Here is a 23,968-nt window from a genome sequence, read left to right as displayed (position 1 = left end):
AAAAACAAGTATGTTTTTTAAAAGTAGAAAACTAAAAACAAAATTAAGTCAAAATAACTAGAAGAATAAACCAAATAATGGAATAGACTTAATAGTTAATAGCTAAATAAAGGCTAAGCTTTGATATGAGTGTAATAAAAACCATAGGTGGCCACGTTGTTTCTTGGTATTTAAAGTGGCTATAAGAATTAAGGGTTTAAATGAATGATTCAACTACCTGCCTACATTTCATAACAGAAAAAAATAAATAAAAAAATAAATAATCATTCTACACCCATTTTATACCTTTTCTACTAATTTCATCATAATTCAACACCATTAAATCGAATATTGGAGTCTCTAGTGTCACACTTGTTTTATTTTCTTACTAACATAATGCCTCTTTTTTATCGTTGGATCACTATGAGAAATCAAAGAATAAAGTGAATATATAAGATTGATTTATCCCTAACCTTCGACTTTGAATAAATGAGTTAGAGTGCCTTGATCGCCGAGCTAGACTTATGTTGACAAATACATTGGAACTTGACTAGTAGTATTCATCATTACATTGTAAAGCATATGTAACAACTGAAAATAATTAATAATTATTTCGTAAATAAAATAAATTAGTAATTTCTAGACATTTATCAATAATTTATTATAATAAAATAATATTATGTTAAATAGAATATAACCTTAAATTAGCTCAAATCCATTATTCGCAAAAAAGAATAAACTAACCAGGGAACATCTATCAATTTCATAATGATAATTATTTCAATATTAAACTTCTATTATATATAACATCTCTAAATGATATAGCTAATTAATTCTATTATTGATAAACGTAAATGGGTGAGCTACGAGGTTAAAATAAGAATTATGTAAAAATGTCTAAATAATTGTGCGAAAAATTTAAGAGTGTGGTATTTGAAAAATCATAGCTCTGCTGCTATATTTACAAATAGCAACGTGAATTACATCCATCGAAATTTCTAAAAAATATTCATAAATACAAATAAACAAAATCAAAACATTGGGGGAGGGAGAAGGTAAAGTTTGGTGCTTTCTAGAATTATTTGAACTGAATTTGGGTTTAAACTACACTATTGGGCCTTTCATTGGGCTGGGCTGCATGTTAATGTCAGTTTCAAAAGCCATTCTGTCCAAAGTCAGAGCCCAATAACTACAAAAGCTTATTTAGATTTTACTACTAAACCCTTGTTTAAAAGATAATACATGCCTAAATTAACGACTAGTTTTATAAAATTTCTAAAATTGCAAAAAATTTTAAACATTTACCATAAATTGACCATGTACCATAATTTAAATGGTTAAATGAAAAGAAGGGTCTTACTAAATTCAATATATGTTTTAAAACGACTAGTTTTGTAAAATTTCCAAAATTAAAAAATTTTGTGAACACCTGCCATAAATTGACCATGTACGACAATTTAAGCTAACCACCAATGATTTCACAATCGATTGATATAAACGTTATAGAAGGAAATTTTTTTTTCTTATTCTATTTTCTTTAAACCGCAAATTTAATCCCTAAAGTTTTGACAATTCAATCAGTCTTACAAAATTTTTCTAAATTGGTTAAAGTTCACCTATCCTATTTTTTTTATCGATGAATCAACGTAAAATATTAGTTCATTGGCGCATAAAAAAGCGTCACGACAGAGACGATTTACGAAGTGTGATTATAAGATAAAGGACGAAATTGAAATTAAGTCGGAATTTGTGATTAATTTAGGAAAAATAGAGTTGTTAGAAAAGGGTATTATAGGTAGAGTTGGGTTGGGCCTGTTGTGGGCCGAATAGCCCAAAACGAGGGGCAGTAGATAGATAGAGTCGTAGATTAGATTTCCCGGGAAAAAGCTGATAGCTTTTACCTAAGATTTGCCGGGAACTCTCTCTCACAGCTAAGCTGTTAAAAAAAAAGGGAAAAAAAAATTGTCTCTCCATCTCCGGGCGTCTATTACAAGGCTTCTCCTTCTCCTTTTACTATGCTGCTCTCCTAGTCTTTCTCTCTCTTCATCTTTATCTCTCTCTCTCTGCCCCCATTTTTCCAGATCTCTTCCATTGATCCTCCAATGGAAGATCAAGCACTTCCCCAGCAGACCCATCAATCATCTCTCAGAACTTCCCCTTCTTCTTCTTCCTCTTCCAATTCCATCCTCAATTTGCCCCCTTCAATGTCCCGCTCCTCACACTCACTGGAAACCCTAACCCCATCCCGTCAAATCGACCGCATGATCAACATCAATCATCATTTGTCGCCCTCCAGAGCTATCTACTCCGATAGGTTCATACCCAGTAGATCCGGCTCCAATTTTGCCCTCCTATTTGATATTTCCCCTGTCCCCAATTCCCACTCTGAGGGTCGGGAAGATAGTTCCAGTGCTTACGCCACGCTTCTCCGGACCGCCCTCTTTGGCCCCGATGCCGGAGTTGTCCCTCCGGCCACTCCGGAGAAGAGGAGCTCCCCAATGTGCCTACCCAATCACAATATTTTTCGCTACAAGACCGAGACGCGGAGGTCAATGCACTCCCTCTCCCCTTTTGGGTTCGACGATGCAGCTCCTGGAGTTAACCCTAGCCCCGTTAAGACTCCACGCAAGGTTCCACGATCGCCTTATAAGGTTAATTTCTTTTACACAGATTTAGGAATTTGGGTTCGATCGGTCTTCGAATTTTGTAAACCCTTTCCTCTCCCCTCTGCATTGTTAGGTCTTGGACGCACCTGCTCTGCAAGATGATTTTTATCTGAATCTCGTGGACTGGTCTTCGCATAATGTGCTGGCTGTGGGGCTGGGTAATTGTGTTTATCTCTGGAATGCTTGTAGTAGTAAGGTAGCCCTCTGCCTCCCCTTTGATTTTTTGTTTCCCCTTTGTGGTTTTCTGGATCGCAAATTGAATGCGTTTTTACATTATTATAATTAGAAAGAATAATTTATGTTTTTACATTATATAAATTGTGGGTGTGTAGTTATTGAGAAGCATTCTATTTGCAGGTCACCAAGTTGTGTGACTTGGGAATTGATGACAGTGTGTGTTCAGTAGGCTGGGCACAGCGTGGAACTCATCTTGCTGTTGGGACTAGCAATGGAAAAGTCCAGGTAAGTGATGATTAGTTTAACTCTATTTATGTTCAGGCTTCGGAACTTCAATTCAGTCCTTTTTTCCTCCAGCTCTTGTGGAAGTTTAATTTCTTGAGATTTGCGTAACTGAGATTCCGATGGATACAATTATGTTCCTGCTTCCTGTGTTGATTAAACCAATGCCCTAACCATCATCTCTCTAGATTTGGGATGCATCACGCTGTAAAAGGGTAAGGACTATGGAGGGCCATCGATTACGAGTTGGGGCCTTAGCTTGGAGCTCATCCATTTTATCTTCTGGTAGCCGGGACAAAAGTATTCTTCAAAGAGATATTCGAGCTCAGGATGATTTTGTGACTAAACTATCTGGCCATAAATCAGAGGTGAGGCTCACAGACATCTTATATCTACCTGCCTACTACTGAACTTCAGGGTCAAATCTTCAGGGCATTAGTACACATCAAACGGTTTCTTCTTAGGGCTATTATCCTCTGTCAATTTGTCTGTATTTCTCTTGTTTTTTACCTATTTCTTAGCCATAGAGTACAATTGTTCTGTTGTAGGTTTGTGGATTGAAATGGTCATACGATAACCGTGAATTGGCATCGGGCGGAAATGATAACAGAGTATGTTCTAATGTTTTTTTTCCCATCTTTTATCACAGTTTTTCTTTCTCCTGCCATGATGACTGATATTTATTCTTATCTGCTTGCTAGTTATTTGTTTGGAATCAACATTCAACGCAACCTGTGCTTAAATTTTATGAGCACACTGCTGCTGTAAAAGCCATTGCATGGTCTCCTCATCTTCACGGACTACTCGCATCAGGGGGTGGAACTGCAGACCGATGTATACGTTTTTGGAACACAACAACTAATACACACTTGAGCTGCATGGACACTGGAAGTCAGGTGATTATTTTCTTATTTCTTTGCTTCTGTAACATTTCTTTCCATATAATGTCCTGTGATTCAAGCATAGAATAGAAGGAATCTTTGATGCCAATCCCAGCTCTGGTAATTCAAGTATTGCTTGTTTGTAATGCGGATCTAATGCCGGCATAACTAAGAATTTTCCTTGATTATTGACTTTTTGCTAATATTTATCTTATTAGAGCGAGTATTTTTGGAGTAAAAAAGGGCAGGTTGGATGCTCTTGTATTTCTATTATTCCCAACCTGGCATTTCCTGTTTTTTTCCATCAAAATAATAACATTGTGATCGTGGGTAGTTCACATGTCTGCTATCAAGACTTGTCTTAATTTCCTTGGACCTTTTTTATTCTGAAATTTGGATTTATCATTTAAGAACCTACATGGGATATATTCAACCCGTGGAATAATTTTCAGCTGGTCATCTTTCAAGGTCAAAGTTAAGATAAACTGTCTTTGTTTTTATGTGACAGGTGTGCAATCTGGCATGGTCTAAGAATGTCAATGAACTTGTTAGTACTCATGGATTCTCCCAAAACCAAATAATAGTTTGGAGATATCCAACTATGTCTAAGGTCCGTTTGTTTCTTTTTTTTCTCGACTATAATCATATTCTGCTGTTTCCCGTCTAAATTTAAATTTTGCCCTCGTGCAGTTGGCAACATTGACTGGCCATACCTTTAGAGTTCTTTATCTTGCCATATCTCCCGATGGACAGGTAGCTTATATACTTGCTTTGTTTCCCAATCGCTATCGCAACATTTTTAACTGTATGAGAAAAAAAGTAACCAATTTGTTTTTACTTGTTTTTTTATCCAATTTTTTCCCCTTGCAGACTATTGTAACAGGTGCTGGCGATGAAACACTCAGATTCTGGAATGTCTTCCCTTCACCTAAATCGCAGGTAAATTAATAAATCCATTTGCGTATGATTCAAAATACATGTGATTTCTTCTGTCTCTTCAATGTAGTCTAGTTAGTCGACACCGCTTTCTGGATCAGATCAAGATAAGTTATAGTTAGACAAAATCAAGAGCTGCCACTGAGCTGTATTTGAACATTTTTCTGCATTTTAAAATGACATCTTTGCACATGATTTGAAACTATATAACACATGTTTGTCTGACATCTTGTTCTTGAGATCCTTATAGAGAGTACTCGATCTTCTGTTCCATTTCTTTGTCAAAACTCACACTCATATTGTGGGTTTACATTACAATGCAGAACACCGACAACGAAATCGGAGCATCCTTTCTCGGACGCACCACCATCCGTTAACCGTCAAAGAACTGAACTCTTCGCCATATCAGCTCTTAACACACCCTTTTCAACTTTATTGCACCATCTTTTTTGAGGAATAATGACAAGGATTTTGTCGCTGGTTTAGAAAGATTCAATGTGAACAACTTTAACCAATCTGGTCTGCATTAGCCAAAGCAAAGCTACATGAGATCTGAGCAAAAAGCTGTAGATGAAAAAGGAAATGAAGTGATGGATTTTCCATAGTCTCACACGGAGGAGATGGTCTCAAATCTCCCTTATTTTCCTCCCCACTTCAATAGAAAAAAAATTATAGTAAGTAAATAATTACCCAATATTTTAATTATTACTTCCGTGACTTGTAAATTTATGAGAGGAGAGGATTTTTTATTCATATGATTCATTCATAGATATTTGGGGTATAATTCATGTACATATGTATTATTCTTTTCCATTATAGTTTGGTATCTGAAAAATTTTGATGATGGGATTGATAAACATTTAATATTATCTGAAACTTTTGAACTCTTCAGAGAAATACTCGGAAAAAAGGGTAGAAAATTTAAAGTAAAATAGTTGTCATAGGACTTTCGAGCCTTCTAATCTTTGTTTAACCGTTCCAGTTGTTTTGCTTCTGTAGAGCATTTTGATACTTTATTTCTTTAAAAAATTAAAAGTATCTTTGCATTTTTTTTTTCTTTTTTATAATATGAAGTTTATTGATTATGCCATTTTGTGTGAATGGTTAATATGTTTCAGTATGTATTTCTTTTTAAATGAGTAAAACTTAGTTTCTTTATTTTAATACCATAATTATCTTTCATCTTTGAAGTTTAATATTGCTGTGAGATCAAGCAAAATTTCCATGTTTGTTATATTACTTGAAGATTTGTTTTTATACTAAGAAAATAATTTTAGTTATAAAATATTATTATTATTATTATTTTTTTTTTTTTGACAAGTAAAACAAACTTGTTAAACTTTAGAAACCTATAACTGAGTGGTTGATAATTAGGACAAGAAATTTCTGTCTCATTGAAATTAATTTTAAAAAAAAACAGTATAAAATTGAAATATATCTAAAGGGGAAATAAAATTAAAAAAATACTACATACAATGTACGTGCTAGTAGTCAGTATAGAATATATAATCTACTCTTAGAAGTTGGGAATCAAATCTATGAAATAAAATACATCTTTCGAATAATTTTTCATATCACAATATCATAACTTGTTTCTATCTATAAAAATATATTAAACCTCCATTACAAGCCACGATCTTTCATTTTTTTTTTAAATTCAAGTATTTATTTATTTATTTTATTATTATTTTATCGATTGTCTTTCTCCAAAGTTCTTTAATGACAGCAACCAGCCAACCGAACCACCCATCCACTCCATATACTTTTTGGAGATTTTCACGTTTCATTCAGACATTTTTTCTATTTAAAAGTTCCATATGAATTCCACACACACACACACACACACACACAAAAAAAAAAGTTTTTTTCTTTCGCTTTCTTTGTCCCCTGTGTACATTGATGTTCTTTCGTGAACTTATGCTCAAGATTTGATAGAAAAAAATTCATATAATTCGTTCAATAATTCCCTTTTTGACAGGTCCCACATGAATTATTTTATCATATAGTCTTAAACAAAAATATAGATTATGATTCACTTTCTAACTCCAATAATTTATAACAAACAGACAAACCATTAATAAAAGTAGATTTAAAGGATTAATTTGTTTGCATTATAGCAGCCGTCCCTTTAAAAGGTTTCCAATGCACAACAAATCATTCTTTAAAAAGAAAAAAAAAACACTAAAATATAATATTCACCTCATTTTTTATACCCTTAAACCCTTCGATCTGATTCTTGTTCCTTAATTTACAAATCTCAATCGTCTCTATGAAGGCATTAAAAACGATAGACCATACCAACATTTCACCGTGCTATATCAACTTTTTTATTGTACCACTGAAATTAACAAATTAAATATAAGTGCTAAGAATCTTAAATTAACACAAGTAAAGGTAAATAAATATAAGGTATTTACATTTTTGACCCCCAGAAGGCAGAGCCAAATTGAGGTGCTCTAACTAGTCTGCTCCAATTCATTTTTGGGGGACCATGAAATGGAAGTGATGGCAGGGAAGCAACAGGAGCAGTCTTCTTGGCAGGGTTTGGGCCAATCGAGGCGGCCCAAATCCCAGGTGGGCTCGTCTGGTTTAGGCCCATTTGAAGGTGGGGCTGGATCCTTAAGTGGGCCCCAGCATTCTACTTTGTTGAATTCTGGAATTTTCGAGTGGAAGTAAACCCACACTAAAGACTCCTGTAATTCTGGGTAATTGTTGAACAAATCCACATCTCCATGAACAAACGCATTCAGCACCTGTCATTTCTCACGTGTCAATTAACAAAACAACTATTCAAATATATAAATTAACTAATAATCATTTATTTGTTTTATTTTTTATTTTTTCATATTAGTTTAAATATTATTTCGATCTTTATAATTTCAAATTTGGTTATTTTACTTTCAAAATGTCTTTTTTAGTCTCTATTTTAATATTATTACAAATTTATGGTTACGTTTCAAAAAAATTAGTATGGAGTGTCATGCAAAAATTGTGACAAAAAAAAGAGATAAATTATATTTAATGTCCCAAACCAAACATCTCGAAAGTACGACTAAACGAGAATAATGAAAATAAATATTTTTAAAGTATACGAATCAAAATCAAGGATAAAGAAGCAAAATAATATCTTGACTATAAAGCATAAAGGTTATGTTTTCTTTTTCATAACTACCCTCACCTAATCTATACTTAAACTAAACTTTGGTTGGTCATTAAAGTCCCGTTTATTGTTTCTTATCTTAAGTATTTGATAATTATTTAGGTTTCTTGTTTCTAATTTTTTAGAAACATTATCAAAATTATATAGAAATTTTAAAACAACAAAAACAATATTTTTGTTTCTTGTTACCAAACGGATCCTAAACCCTAATATGCTTTTATTGATTTAAAGTCAAACCAATAAATTATCAACAAAAAACGAAGGAAAAGATTTCCAGAATGCAATTGGGTTTCCTAACACTCAAATAATTTCAGCATTTACGGTTCGAAAAATAAAATTAATTTCAGCATTTATGTCTATATTAAATAACATTTTATCTTCAGCCTGAACTACTGTGGATGAAGACATAAGTCAAAAATTGAAATATCACAATCACATTATATTAATAATGTATTCTAAAAACGATTGTAACAATAACATCACACCCACTAAGAGAAATTTTGAAAAGTAGATAAATCGTCGTACGATAACATGTTTCAGAAAATAACATTAAAATTTTGAAGAAAATTAAGATGGGTTATATTTAAAAGATGTATTATCGTACAAACTTTGACAAAAAAATAAAAAGAATTAAAACTTCAAAGAACAAAGAAAGAGAGTTGTTAAACCCATTTTGATTTTCTTTTATTGTTGTAACAAAAATAGAGAAAGAAAAAAAGTGAAATAATTACCAGAATAACAATTTGATTTCCTTTTTAGAAAAACAACAAACAAATATATAGTTCACAATATATGTTACTAAACAAGCTACCATTAGAATTTTACCATTTAATTCATGATTACAAAAATTACCTTGTCACTCCAGATGGGAAGGAACAAACTATAGACATTGGATCGAGACATGGGGGATTTTTCAGTTTTAGAGGAAAGTCTGATGGAATTAAATTACAAGTTTCACTCCAAAACTAACAAGAATCTATTTCAAAGTCTTATTGAGAAGCAGAACACAAAATAAAAAATTCAGAAACATTTTTGAAGAGTTAAAAGAAGGTACCGACAGAATATGGAAATTTACCACAGGGAGTTCTTTGCGGAAGATGAAGTATCTGAGATTGGGCCAAAGATCCAACAGAAAATGGCCACCACTGATATGGCAATGAACATGAAGAGACATTTTTCCCTTCACTTTCTTCCACTCTGCCACCACTTCATCTCTTTGAAGCCAATTGTACCATCCTTGCAACTGCAAATTCAAAATCGAAATTCAAATCAGACCCATGTCTCTGTTTTTGGGAGAGAAACAGAACAAATAAATTAGAAACCTGAGAGTTGTTAATGGTGTGAGAAACAGCGAGGGTGAGCTTGGAGGTTATGTCGCTGTGGGTAAGAGTGTAGGTTCTGGGGAATTTTCCAGGGTGCTTTTTCTCGTCCACCCCCAAAAACAGAACCTTCAGCTTCGAAGCTTCGAATATGGCCGGCCCAAATAGCCTCGCAACCTGATCGAGCAACACAAAACCCAAATCAATTCTGTTTTTTCCAAAATCAAAAGCTTCCTTAAAAATGAAAAGGAAAGAAGAAATTACAGGGACGAGAGCGCGGCTCTTCTTCTTGGATTTGCGAGTGGGAGGAAACAGGTGAGAGGAACCAGATTCATGCCTTAAATTTGGCGTTACAAGAAGAAGAGAAGTGGCTGTAAAAACCCCCATCTCTCTGTTTCTCCGTCTCTTCTACGATGAAACTCCAGATTTCTATATTTTGGGGGGGCTCGAATCGAACAAAAACGGGACTCGAATTTCCACTTTTGGGAGTCTCTGATATCTGGCTTCTACGAAACTAAAGGAAAAGAGAAGGAAAAAAGAGGAACCCAGAAAGCAAAACAGAGGACCTTTTTTTTTTTTTTTTTTGGTTCCAGAAAAATTGGGGGAATTAGATGCGTGTTGGAAAGGAATTGGGTTGCGGTTGCTTCAAGTTCCCAACTTTCTTTCTTCTTTCAAATTGGCGGAAAGTTTTGGGCATTCGGCGTTTCACGTGGCCGCCTGCTTATACGACACCGTTACAATGTTTTGTTGACTACTTTTATAATCAACTCAATTACTTTGACCATTTCAAATTACGCAATTACTTTTCCTTTTTTGCCCTTCTAGGTTTGTAATTAGTTGGGTGGATTGAGGGGACTCCTTTTATAACCAACCAACAAGTTTTACCAAAATTTTAAGTAATAAAAAAACATCCAAAATCATGTTATGGAAATACTCCAACTTGATAAAGTCTCTAAATCTAATTAATTAAAACCATATGACACAAATGAAATAACGTCCCTCTCTCTAGGTAAGTATGTAGTATAGTGCAACCATCATGAAAATGTAGTTCAACGGTAATTGGTATTTGTCTCTGATCAAGATATCATGAATTTAAATCTCTCACCCACACTTTATTGTACTAATAAATATATATATATATATATATATATATATAACACTATGTACCCAAGACGTAAATTTGACAATAGAATCACTAAATATGAAGTACCAAAATTTTGGAGAGCACGTCCACTATCAAGTCCTAATTTTAAAATAGATAGTGCTGGAACCATAAAAGTTGTCATAATATTTGTGTGAGATAAAAAAAAAAGATTAATGAGTTAGGGCGATGGGAAGAGCAAAGTTTTATTCTAATTGATGTAAATATATTTTTTTCAATATTCGTACAATTATTTGTTTGAAGAAATATTGATGAAATGTATAAAAGAAAAATCCGATAAGTACAAATATGAATTATTAGTATTTGCTGAAAGAAAAAATGAATTATTCGAAATATCGAATAATTTATCTAATAGGTTGTCTAATTTTGGAGGCAACTCAGTTGATCAATACTAGTTTGATTGGTGTAAAAAATTGACTAAAAAGTTGAAATGTTTATTTTTTCTTTTGTTCTTTTATGGAAAAAAATCGCCAATGATATATTAGTATGCATTTAAATAATTTTCTAAAATCTTAATTAAATATTGATAATTCTACATTCTTATACTTTTAATTATATAATTTAGTATATTTTAAATTACATTTTATAAAACTCTACTTTATCTATTAATGTTTTCAAAACAACTTGTCAAACTTATATGTCCAATTAAAACAAATATCCATCGTAGGACACATTTTAAATATTTATAAATAAATTTATTGCGTCGTTCTCAATGAAGTGATGTATTATAAACTTTAAATGAAGTATAAGAGGACAAAAGAAAGTTTTAAAACTGCAAGGACCAAACTTAAACTATAATTAAAACATAGATATAAAAAAAATGTTATTTAACTTTAGATATAAATCACATTAACACATTTTTTTTACCCATCATTTTCAAAACAGAAAAAAGGAAAAAGAAAATAACAATTTAACTATATATATATATATTATAAAGATTAATGTGTCAAATTAATTTATTTAATTTTCAATGCAAAAGGATGTTTTTCTAAGCTCATGATTGATTAGTATATATAAGAATGTAGCACTAAACGATGCTTTTTTGTTTTTTGTTTTTTTTGTTTTTTACTATTCCTTTCAGAATTATGTAACCCCATAGAAGTGTGTTTTTATCTAATTATATCTTATGGATAATATTCATTAAATTTTAAACATTATTAACATTCTCTTATTGCAAAAAAATAATGTAATTAAAATTTTAAAATTTGTCATTTTTTCTATATAAAAAAAAATACTAGGAAAAAACTCACCTAGAGTATCAAACAATATAGATACAAATATTAATTTGAGAGTCAAAAGTAAATAAAATAAACTAGAGTCTAAAACAGTAAAAGTATAAAGTTTTAAAGACCTCAGCTAAATCTTTAAGTACTTAACGATTTAATTGAACCACATTAAATAAAGTGTGAAATTATTCATTTTTATCTTTTTTTTTTTTGTACAATATGTGGGGTGGAGAATCGAATTCTTGACATTCTTTTTTATCTATTTAGTTTATAGTCTAAATGGCTATTTATAAGGCAGATCCAACATAATATAGACAAAGCAATACAGTAAATCCGACGTAGTTACAGTAAATCAAAAGTTTGGTCAATTATTGATTTACATTCATGAATGATTATTCTAAAAATACAAAACACGTTGATAATGTGTTAATATTTGTAATTTAGTATAAAGATACATTTACCATTTTGTCCTTGAGATTTTACTAATTGATCGAATTTGGGGACGGACCTATACAAAAAGTAATTTACTCCTTTTACCCTGCTTTGTTGTTTGGCTTTCATTATTGTACTTGTTTGATTAGATTTTAGAATTTTCTAACTTGTTACATAGTGCTGGCCAACTTTGTCATGGTTCCTCCCTCTCACTGGTTTTATAAGAGAGGACTACGGCGACGAGAAAGGAGAGAAAATATAAATAAAATTAATAAATATTAACACGTCGTTTAAATGTCTATTTTCCTATCAAAGCAAGCATAGTTGACGATAATTAGCATATATCTCCAACTACCCAGAGGTTATGAGTTCAATCTCACACCCTACTAAAAAGATTGTCTATTTTATCCCTTTTTTTTTCCATCTTTCAAGCCCACTTTTCATCTTGTATATACCCTACTTCCTATGTTTATAAAGTTATATTCTCAAAAAACGAAAAACTTTCATTATACATGAATTATTACTTGAAAATTTATGGAGTCTAATTAAATATTTCTTGTTAAATTATAAGTTTATCCTTGAACTTTTCATATGATGTCTAATAGATTTTAAGCTTTGAAAAATGTCTAATAAGTTCCCTCTAAATATTGTGTCTAATAATCTTTAAAATTTAAAAAGTGTCCAGTATATCTCTGAATTTTTAATTTTCGTATCAATAAATCTCTTAAATTTTAATTTTGTGTCTAATAAATCACTCATTCATTCGTAAAGGCATTTGTTTAAAGTTTAATGACTTATTCAGAGCTTATGGGACACAATCTCCAAAGTTTTAAAAATTTTGATACTAAATTTGTAATTTAATATAAATTTCTTCCCTTCGACCAGTTTTGAATCCAAATTTACCGTTAATCTGCCGTCTAGTCATGTGAATTGTGATTCTGAAGAGAATGTGCTAATGGGCCACTGGTCATTGCCCAACGGGTACGCCCCTAGATTATTACTTTTCAGAGAGAACATAATTTTTTTTTTAAATACGTAAAAGTAAATAGTCTTGACACTTATAAATTTAAATGGTGTATTTCATATATCTATGAAGTATTTTAACCGTTGGTTTCATAATCATTTTGTTTTTATATTTAGTTGTTGATATTTCATTTTTCAAGACGAGTTTGTTGGATAATTCATTCAATTTTTTATTTTTTAAGAATGTTTTTGAAATTCAACCACAAAAGAAAATGTTTCTAGAGCTTTTCAAAATCTTATTTTTATTTTAATGCTCAACATCTTTTTTTTTTTTTTACATAGTTATTTATTATAATTTTTCTCTCTCTCAAATTTTTTACTACCTTAATTTGTTTCTCTCTTTAAAATTTTCATCTTTTAAATATTTACTATTATTCCTCCCTCTCTCCAAAATTTTTCATTTATATATAATATATCATTCTATTTTTCTCTCTATGAAAATTTAGTATAGTTAAAAAAAAAAATTCTCTCAAATTTTACTTTTTTGTAATTTTTATTTCTCTTTCTAATATATTTTTCTATAACAAATATCTCCAACTTTTCTCTACCTAAATTTCTTTCTTTTGCTATAACTTTTCTTTCTCTCTTTTTTATTTTTATTTTTTTCTCTGACAAACATCTGTCTAAAAATTTTCTCCCTTCATTTTTTTTTTCTTTCTTTCTCTAACCCTTTTTTTTCTTCAAATTTACTCTATTTCTCTAAAATTTTATCTTTTTAGCTTTAAATTTTGTCTAACTAATTTTTTCTCTGAATATTTTTATTTATCTCTCTAAACTTTTATTTTAATATCTCTACATTAGAGATGACGAAAATCTCTGCAAGGTCGGATACCCGCTCTGAGAACAAGGAATATGAATTTTCCCACCATGCCATAACTCCATCTTCGATTCTATTTTTTAAATAATAAATATATATTTTATAAAATATTTTACTAAATTTTTAATAAACTATTAAATCTTTTTCTAAACTAACTATTTATACTAGTAAATAATAATTTTTATTTTTTAAAATTCTAAAAATAATTAGAATTAATTTATAAACTAGTAATTTTTTCGATGAAAATCCTTGTTTTTAAACGAGGATTCCTCGACTTGAACCTCAATTCCCAAAATAGAAGAATGAGATGGGGACGGTGACTACAAGTTTCCACGAGGACAATGATGAGAAGGTATGCCCATCTCCTACCCCCATCTCGTTGTCATCTCTAGTATCTACATAGATTTGTCTCTTTTTAATTTATCTCTTCAACTCTCCAACTTTTTCAAAATAGAAACATGTTTGATTTTTCATTTTTGAGAAATTAAAAAACAAAAAATAGTTATCCAAACATGTATGGTATTTTTTGAAACTAAAAACATAAAACGTGAAATTGAAAAATTGAAAAGAAAACATAAATTTTATATTTGAATAAATAAAAAGGAAAGTATTAGAGAATAGTCAACATAACGAGTGTTGAAATTGATTTCACCTTATTAATATTCATGGAGTTCTATCTCAAAACTAATTGGTAATGAGAAGAACAACACATGTCTATTATAAACTTTATTAGATCATTTATCTTGTTAATGTGAGATTTTTAACACACCTCTATGGATTTGTTTGATCTAGAGAGAGGGTTAAGTTTTTGGTTCAAAAATTAAAAGAAAAAAGCTAGAAAGAAATATAGGAAGGAATTGATAGAAAAATAATTGAAAGTTACAATAATAACTAGTTTTTAGAAAGGGATGGTTGGATTTGTAGGGTGATGGGAAACAAAGTTCCACTTTAGTTAGAGAAGGGAATGATCGGACTATGTTCAAAACAGACAATATTATACCATTGTGAAGATACGTATCACTGTCCTTAATAGGGACGAAAGCTCGTAAAAGAAAATTGGGGTATACCGATGACAATTTCCCCCATTTACTCGTATTATTGTACTTCCACATCCCCAGTCTCGGTTACTTGGAAATAATATGTGGATATCAATTTCTTGTCGCCGGGAATTACTATACGGAAGTCGCTTTTATTTTTAAGTACACGTGAGTGGTGACAAATAGAATTTTTTTAATACACGTGACAAATAAGAAAATATTAGTGGTTATCAACTCGTCGGTGGAGGGATTGGATATTGAGAAAATTGGGCTATCCAAGTAAATGAAAAATATTAAAATAAAGAAACTAAATAACTTTTTTTAAACAATAAAGATTACGTTAAAAGAATGCTTGAAAAATTAGGTACTAAGATATATATTTACTCACAAATTTTTTAATACAATCTCTTTTAGATGATTATTTGAGATTTTAGGATACACTACAAAAAAAAAATTGATATATTCGTTTTGTTAGTATCAACTTTTTAATTTTGTCTTAGATATGTACTTAAATGGCTAGTTGAGCTAAAAATGATATATTCAATTGTGTGCCCCAGGTATTTATTTGATCACGAAAATGATCAAGCTACAAACCTCGGTTCGAATCAGAAGATGACCTGGAGGATGAGTTGGGAAGCGCTGGACAAGAAACCTGCAAGACAGAAAATACTCTAACGCCCAAGTCGAGAAGAATCCGAGCAGTATTCAGAGAGTAATACAGTGTTCGCGTACCTGAAAAATAAATGACTTCTATTTATAGGTGAGGCCTCCGACATCTTTCCGATAGGACCTCAATGGTTTTTTAAGGTAACCGTGAATCACTGTGTGTTGTCGTGGAATATGTCGAAATGGAAGGTTGAGCCGAGTATATCCAGGTCAGTTTGGCTAGCAAAGGGGAGCAAGACTCAAAGAGAACATGTTCGGCCCGAACATGTTGGGCATCGACTCAATATAAAATCGGAATACCGAGGTGATGAAACTAAACTTTGCCATCATAAAGCCACGTGTAATCCTCCCCTCCAATCAAGATATGTCATGTAAGAGGTTTAAAACCACCTCCAACAATATTAAATTTATCACTACTAGACCTAAAAGCTTATTTGAAACATGTGGGGAGAGGTCATGAGTTTGAATTTCCCCACCCCCACTTCTTTTACTATAAAATTAAAAAAAAAAAAAAAAAACTTAATGCAACCTCTGACATGTTAACTATTATACATGTAACAGAGAGAAAATAACATTGCACGAGTTTGAACTAAATATGATCTTCATATTCTTTCTCAACAAGATACCTTAATGGATGCTATGCTCATGTGAGCCCTATTCTAATACCATATTTATTTATCTTTAGACTAAAATGTTTAAGCTATGCTCATGTGAGCCCTATTCTAATACCATATTTATTTATCTTTAGACTAAAATGTTTAAGCTAATAGGTTAGAATAACACTTACAACATTGGTCATGAATTTGGTAGTGGCACGCATCTCCCTAAAAACATTGGCGAAATTAATTAATATATTATTTGTTGAATTTAATTTCTTGATCCATATTTATGGACCTTGATCTGCTAGCACCTAAGCGTGGTATTTTAGTAATACGACTCTATCTCTACGTCTTTCTTGTCTATAATAATAAAATGTGCATTATTAGTTATCAGTTAATTCTCCAATCAGTGTAGGCTTTTTTAGAAGAAAGGTTTTTTATTTAACTAGTTATCTAATGACCAAAGCGAACATAGCTCAGTGATAATTGCTATATATATCTCTAATCGAGTTCGAACTTCCATCCCTATATGTTGCACTTAAGAAAAACTTAGTTATCCAATGACATGAGATGTCCTAATTAATATTTAAAGTGAAATTTCTTTGAAAAATATATATAAATAAATAAAGTTAATTTTTTTTTCTTTTGATATATAAGTAAAGTGAAATTGCTCTTAATACTATTTATTTAGTTCAATAATATAGGGATAAGTATATGAATAGGGCATTTAAAGATCATAATTTTGAAATTGTCCAATTTTATAAAAAAAAAAATTAATTTTATCGAGAGCCTTGCCGGTTTAGAAAGAAGTCTAACATTAAGTTACAATAATAGCCAACCATCATGGGACAGGATGGTAATTACCTACGTTTTTTCAATGAAACTTACCACAAGAATTATGTAATTTAAATTATAGAGATCAAATTAAAAGATATCCAAATTCCACGACTCAGTGATTGAAGCTTGGTAGATAGAGGAACATCATTGTCAATCTCACTAGAAACGGAGAAAGAATCTGAGGAGGAGCATGCCGATACCTAATTTCCAAATTAGGTTTCAACTTTTGGGTGCTATTCAATTGGAAAGTAAATAACAAGACACAAGCTGCCTAATTGGAGATCTGTATTTATAAATTATTATTCGGAAGGCTGACTTTTTTCCAATAAAATTAATTTCAATTCCAAAACAAAATAACAACAACATTGGAGGTGGAGGGAAGTGGATTTTTTTTTCCTTTTATGGTTTAGAATTATAAATTTGATCTCAGGATTTCCATTTCGTCCTCATGATTTAGATTTAGCTAAAGTTGATTTTTTAAATGTTTTAATTCCGTCTCTATGGTTCGTTAAATCTCACAATTAATTAATTGTGTTTTACTCACTTAAAAATCTACCTATTTACTTTTATTTTCTTTACCCGACTCTAAATCCTAATATGCATAAAGAACACAGTTACCCAAATAGAAAACTGCTATGAAATTTGTGACCAAATGAAATTAAATTGAAACTAAATTCAAATGGTAGGAACCAAATTCAAACTAAGTCCAAATCATATAAACTTTTAAAACCATGCGACCAAATTTACAGGTTTTTTTTTTTTTTTTGGGTTTCACAGAAGATTACATGCATAACTGATGTTTGGGTGGAACGAAATGGGAACATGGATGGCAGAAAAAGCCCAACTCGGTGTCCCCTTTCATTTGGAGAAATTATGCCCCACAATCATTTTTGCACATTCCATTGGGTAGTTTTAAAAATATTGTGAAATTTTAAAATTATGATTTTATCAAATTAAATCAGTAAGTCTAACATTTGTCGTATATTATTTTGCTAGAGATCAATAAGCTAGTTAGATTGAATCCTTCTTCCTTATCTATTGTTGAGTATTTATTTATTATTATTATCGTTCAATTTGGAAAATTTTGAGCTAGATTAAGCTCTTTTCTTTTTTGCTACTTGATTTTGTAATTTTTGGTTATCAATGTTAGATGTTCTTATTGTTGAATTTAAGTGTTTTTTTCCTTATTTTTCCTCCTACTTGCTTTTGCCATCAGGGTTAAGTAGTTTTGTCTACTATTTTGAAACTTGAATGGTCAACTTGTTAGGTATCTCTTTTCTTTGACAAATTTGTAACTTAAATCTTCACGCCGTGGAATTTAATTGAAAATTTTGAAAGTTTAAAAATATATACTCATTTCATTATGGTTGAGAGTTCAATTTTCTCCCTCTAACATAGTGTGAATCTTGAATTTAATCACATTTACATTCTAGTACTCGAGTTTTCAAGCCGTGTTTCATCTTTTAAAATCTCAAACCACCCAAATTATAAAAGTAAAAAAACAAAATAATAAATAGATATATTTTAAGGAAGGACCAAAATGAAATTTAGTTTTCAGGGAGGTGTAGACCAATAACATATTTTTTCTCACAATAAAAGAAAAAAAAATCAAACACTAAGGGGTCTAGTTTCACAACGTTCTCACCTGATCTTGTTCATCGTTTCTTCTAATATTTTAATAAAGATAAACATAATTGCCTTGGATAACTATTTCTTATTCTTTATTTTTTTTCATTGATAAAAGAATGAAACTTAATTTTATTGGGAATGAGAACATAAAAACAAGAATTCTTTTTCCAAAATTTCTATATAAATTTAAAAATGTAGAAACGATGAATAAAAAACATAAATTGTTATCAAATACTTACGTTTCTCAATAAAACTAAAAACAATAAATAAGAAACGAGAACGTTTTCAAACCATGATACATATCTTCCATTTTCAAGAAATATGACTATTCCCATCCACAATTTAAAGAGAAACAAACCACAGAAAAAGGAGAAACATTAACAAGTTGTACATTGAAAATCACAGGCAAAAGCTGAGTAGGGAAAAAAAGACACAGTATCCGACAATTAGGAACAGTCCCTAAATATACACTTAGTTTCACATATATACTTTTCCGAGGAAAAGTATACAATGAAACAAACTTATAGTCAGAAACCACTTTGAGTTTCAGTGTTGATCTTGGTGATGTTGGGTTTCACTTTCAGTGTAAATGCTGCATATAAAACTCAGTACCCTTTTTTTTTCTTTTATTTTGTCTTGGCAAATTTTCTGGCATTTTCAAGCCTAGGAGTTAAAAAACAAGCATTTTTGTTGTAAAAATCTACAGGAAGCCATTGCTGCTTCTGCTTTCTGGTGGTCCTATGAACAATTCAGTTTCCACTTCCATAATCTCTTGGTGGCCTTCTGATCTCTGTTTGGCTTCTGCTCTTTGTTCTGATTCAGTCCCCACCTGAAAACAATTCCCATGAAAAACAACCTATTTTGTTAGTATTCCGATTTGACGGGAAAAAACATTATTTAAGAATGACGTAGAGTCTAGAATGAAGGATCGAAGGTAATTCAAATCAATGCATCGTCCCTTGTTATTCTCATTCACTTTTACAAGTCTTTTCTTTTTCTTTTTGGTAATTAAAGTAAAGAAGAATTTATTCTACAAATTAGACTGGTTAGTTTAAAGTATCATTTTGAGAGGCTGGAATCTTCTACCCCAATTGCTTTCTCAATGATTAAAAAAAATAAAAGATGAAAACAAGAAAATTGACATTATGAAATTAAAGAAGATTAATGCAAACCTTCTTCAGCAATGCTGCATTTTCTTCCAGCAACATTTTCTCCTGTGCCAAATGAAAATTTGCAGTCAACAAACCACGAATAGAAACAAGATTTTATTTATTTTCTGGTGTGTTGATAAAAATATTAGTAGTAATATATTTGGTCATATTATAAGTTTGGTCTCTAAACTTTCAAGTTATTAATAAGTTCTTCAAGTTTAAAAAGTATCTAATAAGTCCCTAAACTTTCAATTTTTCGTCTAATAGATCTATGAATAGAATAAAAACAAAAGAAAAGAGACTTAATTAGACACTTTTAAATACTAGGATCTATTGAACACAAAATTGAAAGTTTAGGACCTTCGGAAACCTATTATAATACACAAAATCGTGAAAGTTTATGGAGAACTTGTGAGTGGGAAGAATGATTTGGAGAGGAAGTTGTGTTTGAAAATATTACCTCTTCCTTGAGCTTTACAATTTCTTCCTTCAGCATTTGATACTGAGCATTTACAAGACATAAGATTCCTAAAAAGAATTCTAAAAAGGGCAAAATCAAGGAGGGCCAGGAATTAATTCAGCCATGAATAAATATGTGTACCTTCCTTGACCTAATTTTGCTTAAGCTTCTTTCAAGTTGCCTTTCAAGCTGCTGAAGCTCTTCAATAGAACACAAATCCAAGCCATCTCCCAACAGTTTTCTGTGCTATTCCAAAAGAGTTCTTGAGTTTCTTTTTTAATTATGAGAAAAGAAAAATAGGAAACTATTTTATTGTCTTCTCAAACCTTTTACAAACTTCAAGGTGCTCTAACTTCTTGGTCATGCTAAATGAGTCATATTCCTTCTCCAACTTTCATCCAAACAAATTTCATAAGTTCAGATTATTCAGACACATTTCAAACATGAAGCCAGAAACAAAACACAAAACAAAAAACATGAACTTTATTTCTCATTCAAAAATGGAGTACCCCCCATTAGTCTAAAGTTGTTAATTTGATATACAAAAACAATGCTGAAATGAGGCTAAAAATTTATTGTTTAAATCTGACTTGGGTATGTCAAGATTTGTGAGTTTGATTTGAATCCTTAAATTTTTATTCAAGACTAAATGCGATGATATGGATATGATGTATTAGATAATGGATGTGAAAAAATTATATTTTCAATTGGCTAGACAACATTTTTTACATAAGAGAGACTGTAATATGAAATTTAATTAAGAAAAACATCAAACTAAAATTTAGATTTTATAAGTTTTAGTCCCAAAATGAAGCTATCATGATGCATGATTCCAACAAAAATGTAAAATAGCTAAAATGTATAACTAAAATAAAGAACTCAAACAACCAAAACAAGGTTTAAACCTTGAATGAATAAATCATCCAGAGGAATTATATCTTTTCAAGGGAAGAAAACCCAATTTTATTTCTCCCTATTCTATATGGGAAGAAAAAGAAGACAGACACATAGGGGTGTGGTAAATGATTCCAAGTAAAATCTCACCAAAAAAACTAAAGTCCCATTTCATAATCATTTTATTTTTTATTTTTGGTTTTAAAAAATTAATCTTAAAAACATTAACTTTCACTCTATGTTCTTTTTTTAGCTATATATAGAGTTTTGATAAGCATTTTAAAATAAGTCAAATTTTAAGAACAAAAGAAAAAGTAGTTTTGAAAAACTTATTTTTATTTGTAAAATTTGCCAAAAAATTCAAATATATTTTTAATGAAATTGTACATAAATGGAAGAGTAAGTAATAATCTTTAGTTTGAAAAATGAATATGTTTGAGACCAAACCTGCACATCTTCTAGAGCAGTGTTGCTACTGGACATCAATTCTTTGGTTCTGTTCTGATAGCGATCAATTGTCTTGTTTATACTGTAAACATCTCCATCCAATCAACAGATAACCAGACAAAGACCAGAATTAACTCCAAATTTGGAGTTAATTAATATTAAGTCCATTAATGATTAAACATCATTACTAACAACCATCTTACTCTTAGGAAAGGATCAAGCAAAAAAAGAAGAACAAAGCTACCAAATAATTAATAATTAGCCTATGAATTCAAAGTTTACAACTTTAATTTAAAACGAACGACCAAGATTTGTCACCATCTCTTATATATTCTCATCGGGATATGGCCTTCAAAGCCATGCGTGGGAATAACCAAATAGGGGGCAAAATGAAATTTTTATCACAGAATATAGATAAAAAAGAAAACTTTCCCTCCATTGGATTTTGAAGCTAAGTGTCCCAAATGATGTCCCTAATATGGGGTAGCTTCCTATTTTGGGATACCCTAGCATTTCCTTATATTACTGCCCTATACGGCCTATTACTCACCTATACTTTAATTACTGATATGACTCTTAAACCAGATTATCTTAACACTAGAAACAAGGAAAATCTTTATTAAAAATAAATATATTATGAATTTGTTTATTTGCAAAGCCTGCTGACTGCCCTTGGAGAAAGAGAAACGTCATTTCTTTTGAGAGGTGTTTTTAATTTAATTGTAAGATAATGTTTTTGATTTGTGGTGATATAATTGATCAGAAGCTATAATCTCAGCTGGTCTTCTCTATTAAAAACCTATTGAGTGGAGTAATTAAAGAGTCCTAATTAATAATAGGAAGAATAATGACCTCACAAGTCACACCCTTGATCTTAATCAACAGTAGCTCAATTAGTTTTATGACAAACAAGAGAGAAAATTCTAGAAATAATGACGAATATACAAACAAAAATTAAAGGAACAAGGGTTTGACTTAATTAAGTGAAGATCCAAATCCACTTCTAAATTTCTTAGACTTAACATTCTTCGGCTTAAGATATCGAATATCGAATGGTAGGCCATCTGGATTGCCACGGAATTTATAAAGATTGGGAAAAAACGTTGAAATTTTCTGCCAAATCTCTTTTCCATTTTGTTTTAAAGCAACAGTTGTCCAGCTTCCAGCGAGCAATTAATAAGAGGAAGTACTATTTTGTTTGGAAAGAGGGAGAACCAAGGGAAATAGACAGTGCCCAAAAGGACATAAACATACACACACAAGTTAATATTTGGCACAAGGACAGTGATTAGAGAGACTTGAAGAGAAGTTTATAAACATTAATTTATAAAAAGAAAAAAAGAAAACGTACCTTGAACTTGAAAACTCATAAAGTTTGCCTCTGGGAGAGAAAATAATGAGAGCAACTTCTGCATCACAAAGAACTGATAGCTCAAAAGCCTTCTTGAGCAGCCCATTTCTGCGCTTTGAGAACGTCACTTGCCTGCTCGTCGCATTCTCTATCCTCTTCATCTCAGTCTTCCCCCTCACCATTTTACCCAAAAAAACAAAAAAGGAAGAAAGAAAAAACCCAGAAATCTGACCAAAAAAATAACCATTAAATTTTGAAATTAACAGAAAATTAAACCCATTTAGAAACTGAATCGAATCGAGTGACATAACACTCACCTATAAAGATGGAAAATTTGAAATGGGGTTAGAGAAAAGGAGTGGGAGAATCAGAGAAACCCTAGGGAAATTGGGTGGGTTGGTGGAATTGAATGGATTTTGGTATTTTTTTGGAGTGTTACAAGAACCCTAGAAGAAGAGGGTATAAATAAGAAATGGATAAAGAAAAAGAAAAAAAAGGAAAATTTAGAAGGAAAGAGAATTTAGTGATGGAAGAACCTGATCTCTTTCTTTTTTGGGTAAACTCAGGAAAGAAAATAGAAACCTCCCAAAAAAAGAAACCAAACAGAATAAATGCGACCACTTGTAAAATCCCATTTCCAAGCTTGCCTTTATTTTATTTCTTCCTTTTTTTTTAATATAATTTTCCGTTTCCCTCCCGTTCGGGTGCACCAGGTTTAGCGTGCCACCGGCTAGCGCTGTGACACGTAGTAAAAGTGACTGACAACCACTGCGGCCGGTGACCCTTGGAGAGGCAAAGGGGGCGTTTGAAGGTAAAGACAGCGAACATTCCTGTCGG

General features: G+C 31.2%; 3 protein-coding genes across 4 annotated transcripts; 1 reads left to right on the top strand and 2 right to left on the bottom strand.

Moving 5' to 3' along the window:
- Nucleotides 1–1,895: 1,895 nt before the first annotated feature.
- On the top strand, nucleotides 1,896–5,780 carry FZR2 (FIZZY-related 2). The gene is made up of 10 exons (XM_022304026.2): nucleotides 1,896–2,630; nucleotides 2,719–2,841; nucleotides 3,003–3,107; nucleotides 3,293–3,472; nucleotides 3,653–3,715; nucleotides 3,806–4,000; nucleotides 4,494–4,595; nucleotides 4,676–4,738; nucleotides 4,856–4,924; nucleotides 5,245–5,780. Exons 1-10 carry the CDS (start codon nucleotides 2,082–2,084, stop codon nucleotides 5,296–5,298), a joined length of 1,503 nt encoding a protein of 500 aa, XP_022159718.1. The 5' UTR covers nucleotides 1,896–2,081; the 3' UTR covers nucleotides 5,299–5,780.
- Nucleotides 5,781–7,211: 1,431 nt separating this feature from the next.
- On the bottom strand, nucleotides 7,212–10,058 carry LOC111023234 (protein STAY-GREEN homolog, chloroplastic). The gene is made up of 4 exons (XM_022300619.2): nucleotides 9,665–10,058; nucleotides 9,404–9,577; nucleotides 9,157–9,324; nucleotides 7,212–7,674 (listed from the first exon to the last, which is right to left on the bottom strand). The coding sequence occupies exons 1-4, from the start codon at nucleotides 9,785–9,787 to the stop codon at nucleotides 7,378–7,380; spliced, it is 762 nt and encodes a 253-aa protein (XP_022156311.1). The 5' UTR covers nucleotides 9,788–10,058; the 3' UTR covers nucleotides 7,212–7,377.
- Nucleotides 10,059–19,110: 9,052 nt separating this feature from the next.
- LOC111023156 (agamous-like MADS-box protein AGL19) lies at nucleotides 19,111–23,757 on the bottom strand. Of its 2 annotated transcripts, XM_022300525.2 has the most exons (8): nucleotides 23,449–23,756; nucleotides 23,132–23,358; nucleotides 21,781–21,862; nucleotides 20,766–20,830; nucleotides 20,581–20,680; nucleotides 20,440–20,481; nucleotides 20,001–20,042; nucleotides 19,111–19,657 (listed from the first exon to the last, which is right to left on the bottom strand). In XM_022300525.2, exons 2-8 carry the CDS (start codon nucleotides 23,311–23,313, stop codon nucleotides 19,529–19,531), a joined length of 642 nt encoding a protein of 213 aa, XP_022156217.1. In that variant the 5' UTR covers nucleotides 23,314–23,358; nucleotides 23,449–23,756; the 3' UTR covers nucleotides 19,111–19,528. The 2 variants fall into 2 exon arrangements, with proteins under 2 accessions (XP_022156217.1, XP_087981972.1); XM_088125846.1 differs by having other exon boundaries at nucleotides 23,132–23,757.
- Nucleotides 23,758–23,968: the final 211 nt, after the last annotated feature.

Source organism: Momordica charantia, assembly GCF_013281855.1.
Source record: "Momordica charantia cultivar OHB3-1 chromosome 6 unlocalized genomic scaffold, Mcharantia_2.0 BLBB01000006.1, whole genome shotgun sequence".
Classification (NCBI taxonomy): domain Eukaryota; kingdom Viridiplantae; phylum Streptophyta; class Magnoliopsida; order Cucurbitales; family Cucurbitaceae; genus Momordica; species Momordica charantia.
This window is presented reverse-complemented; position numbering and strand designations above follow the sequence as displayed.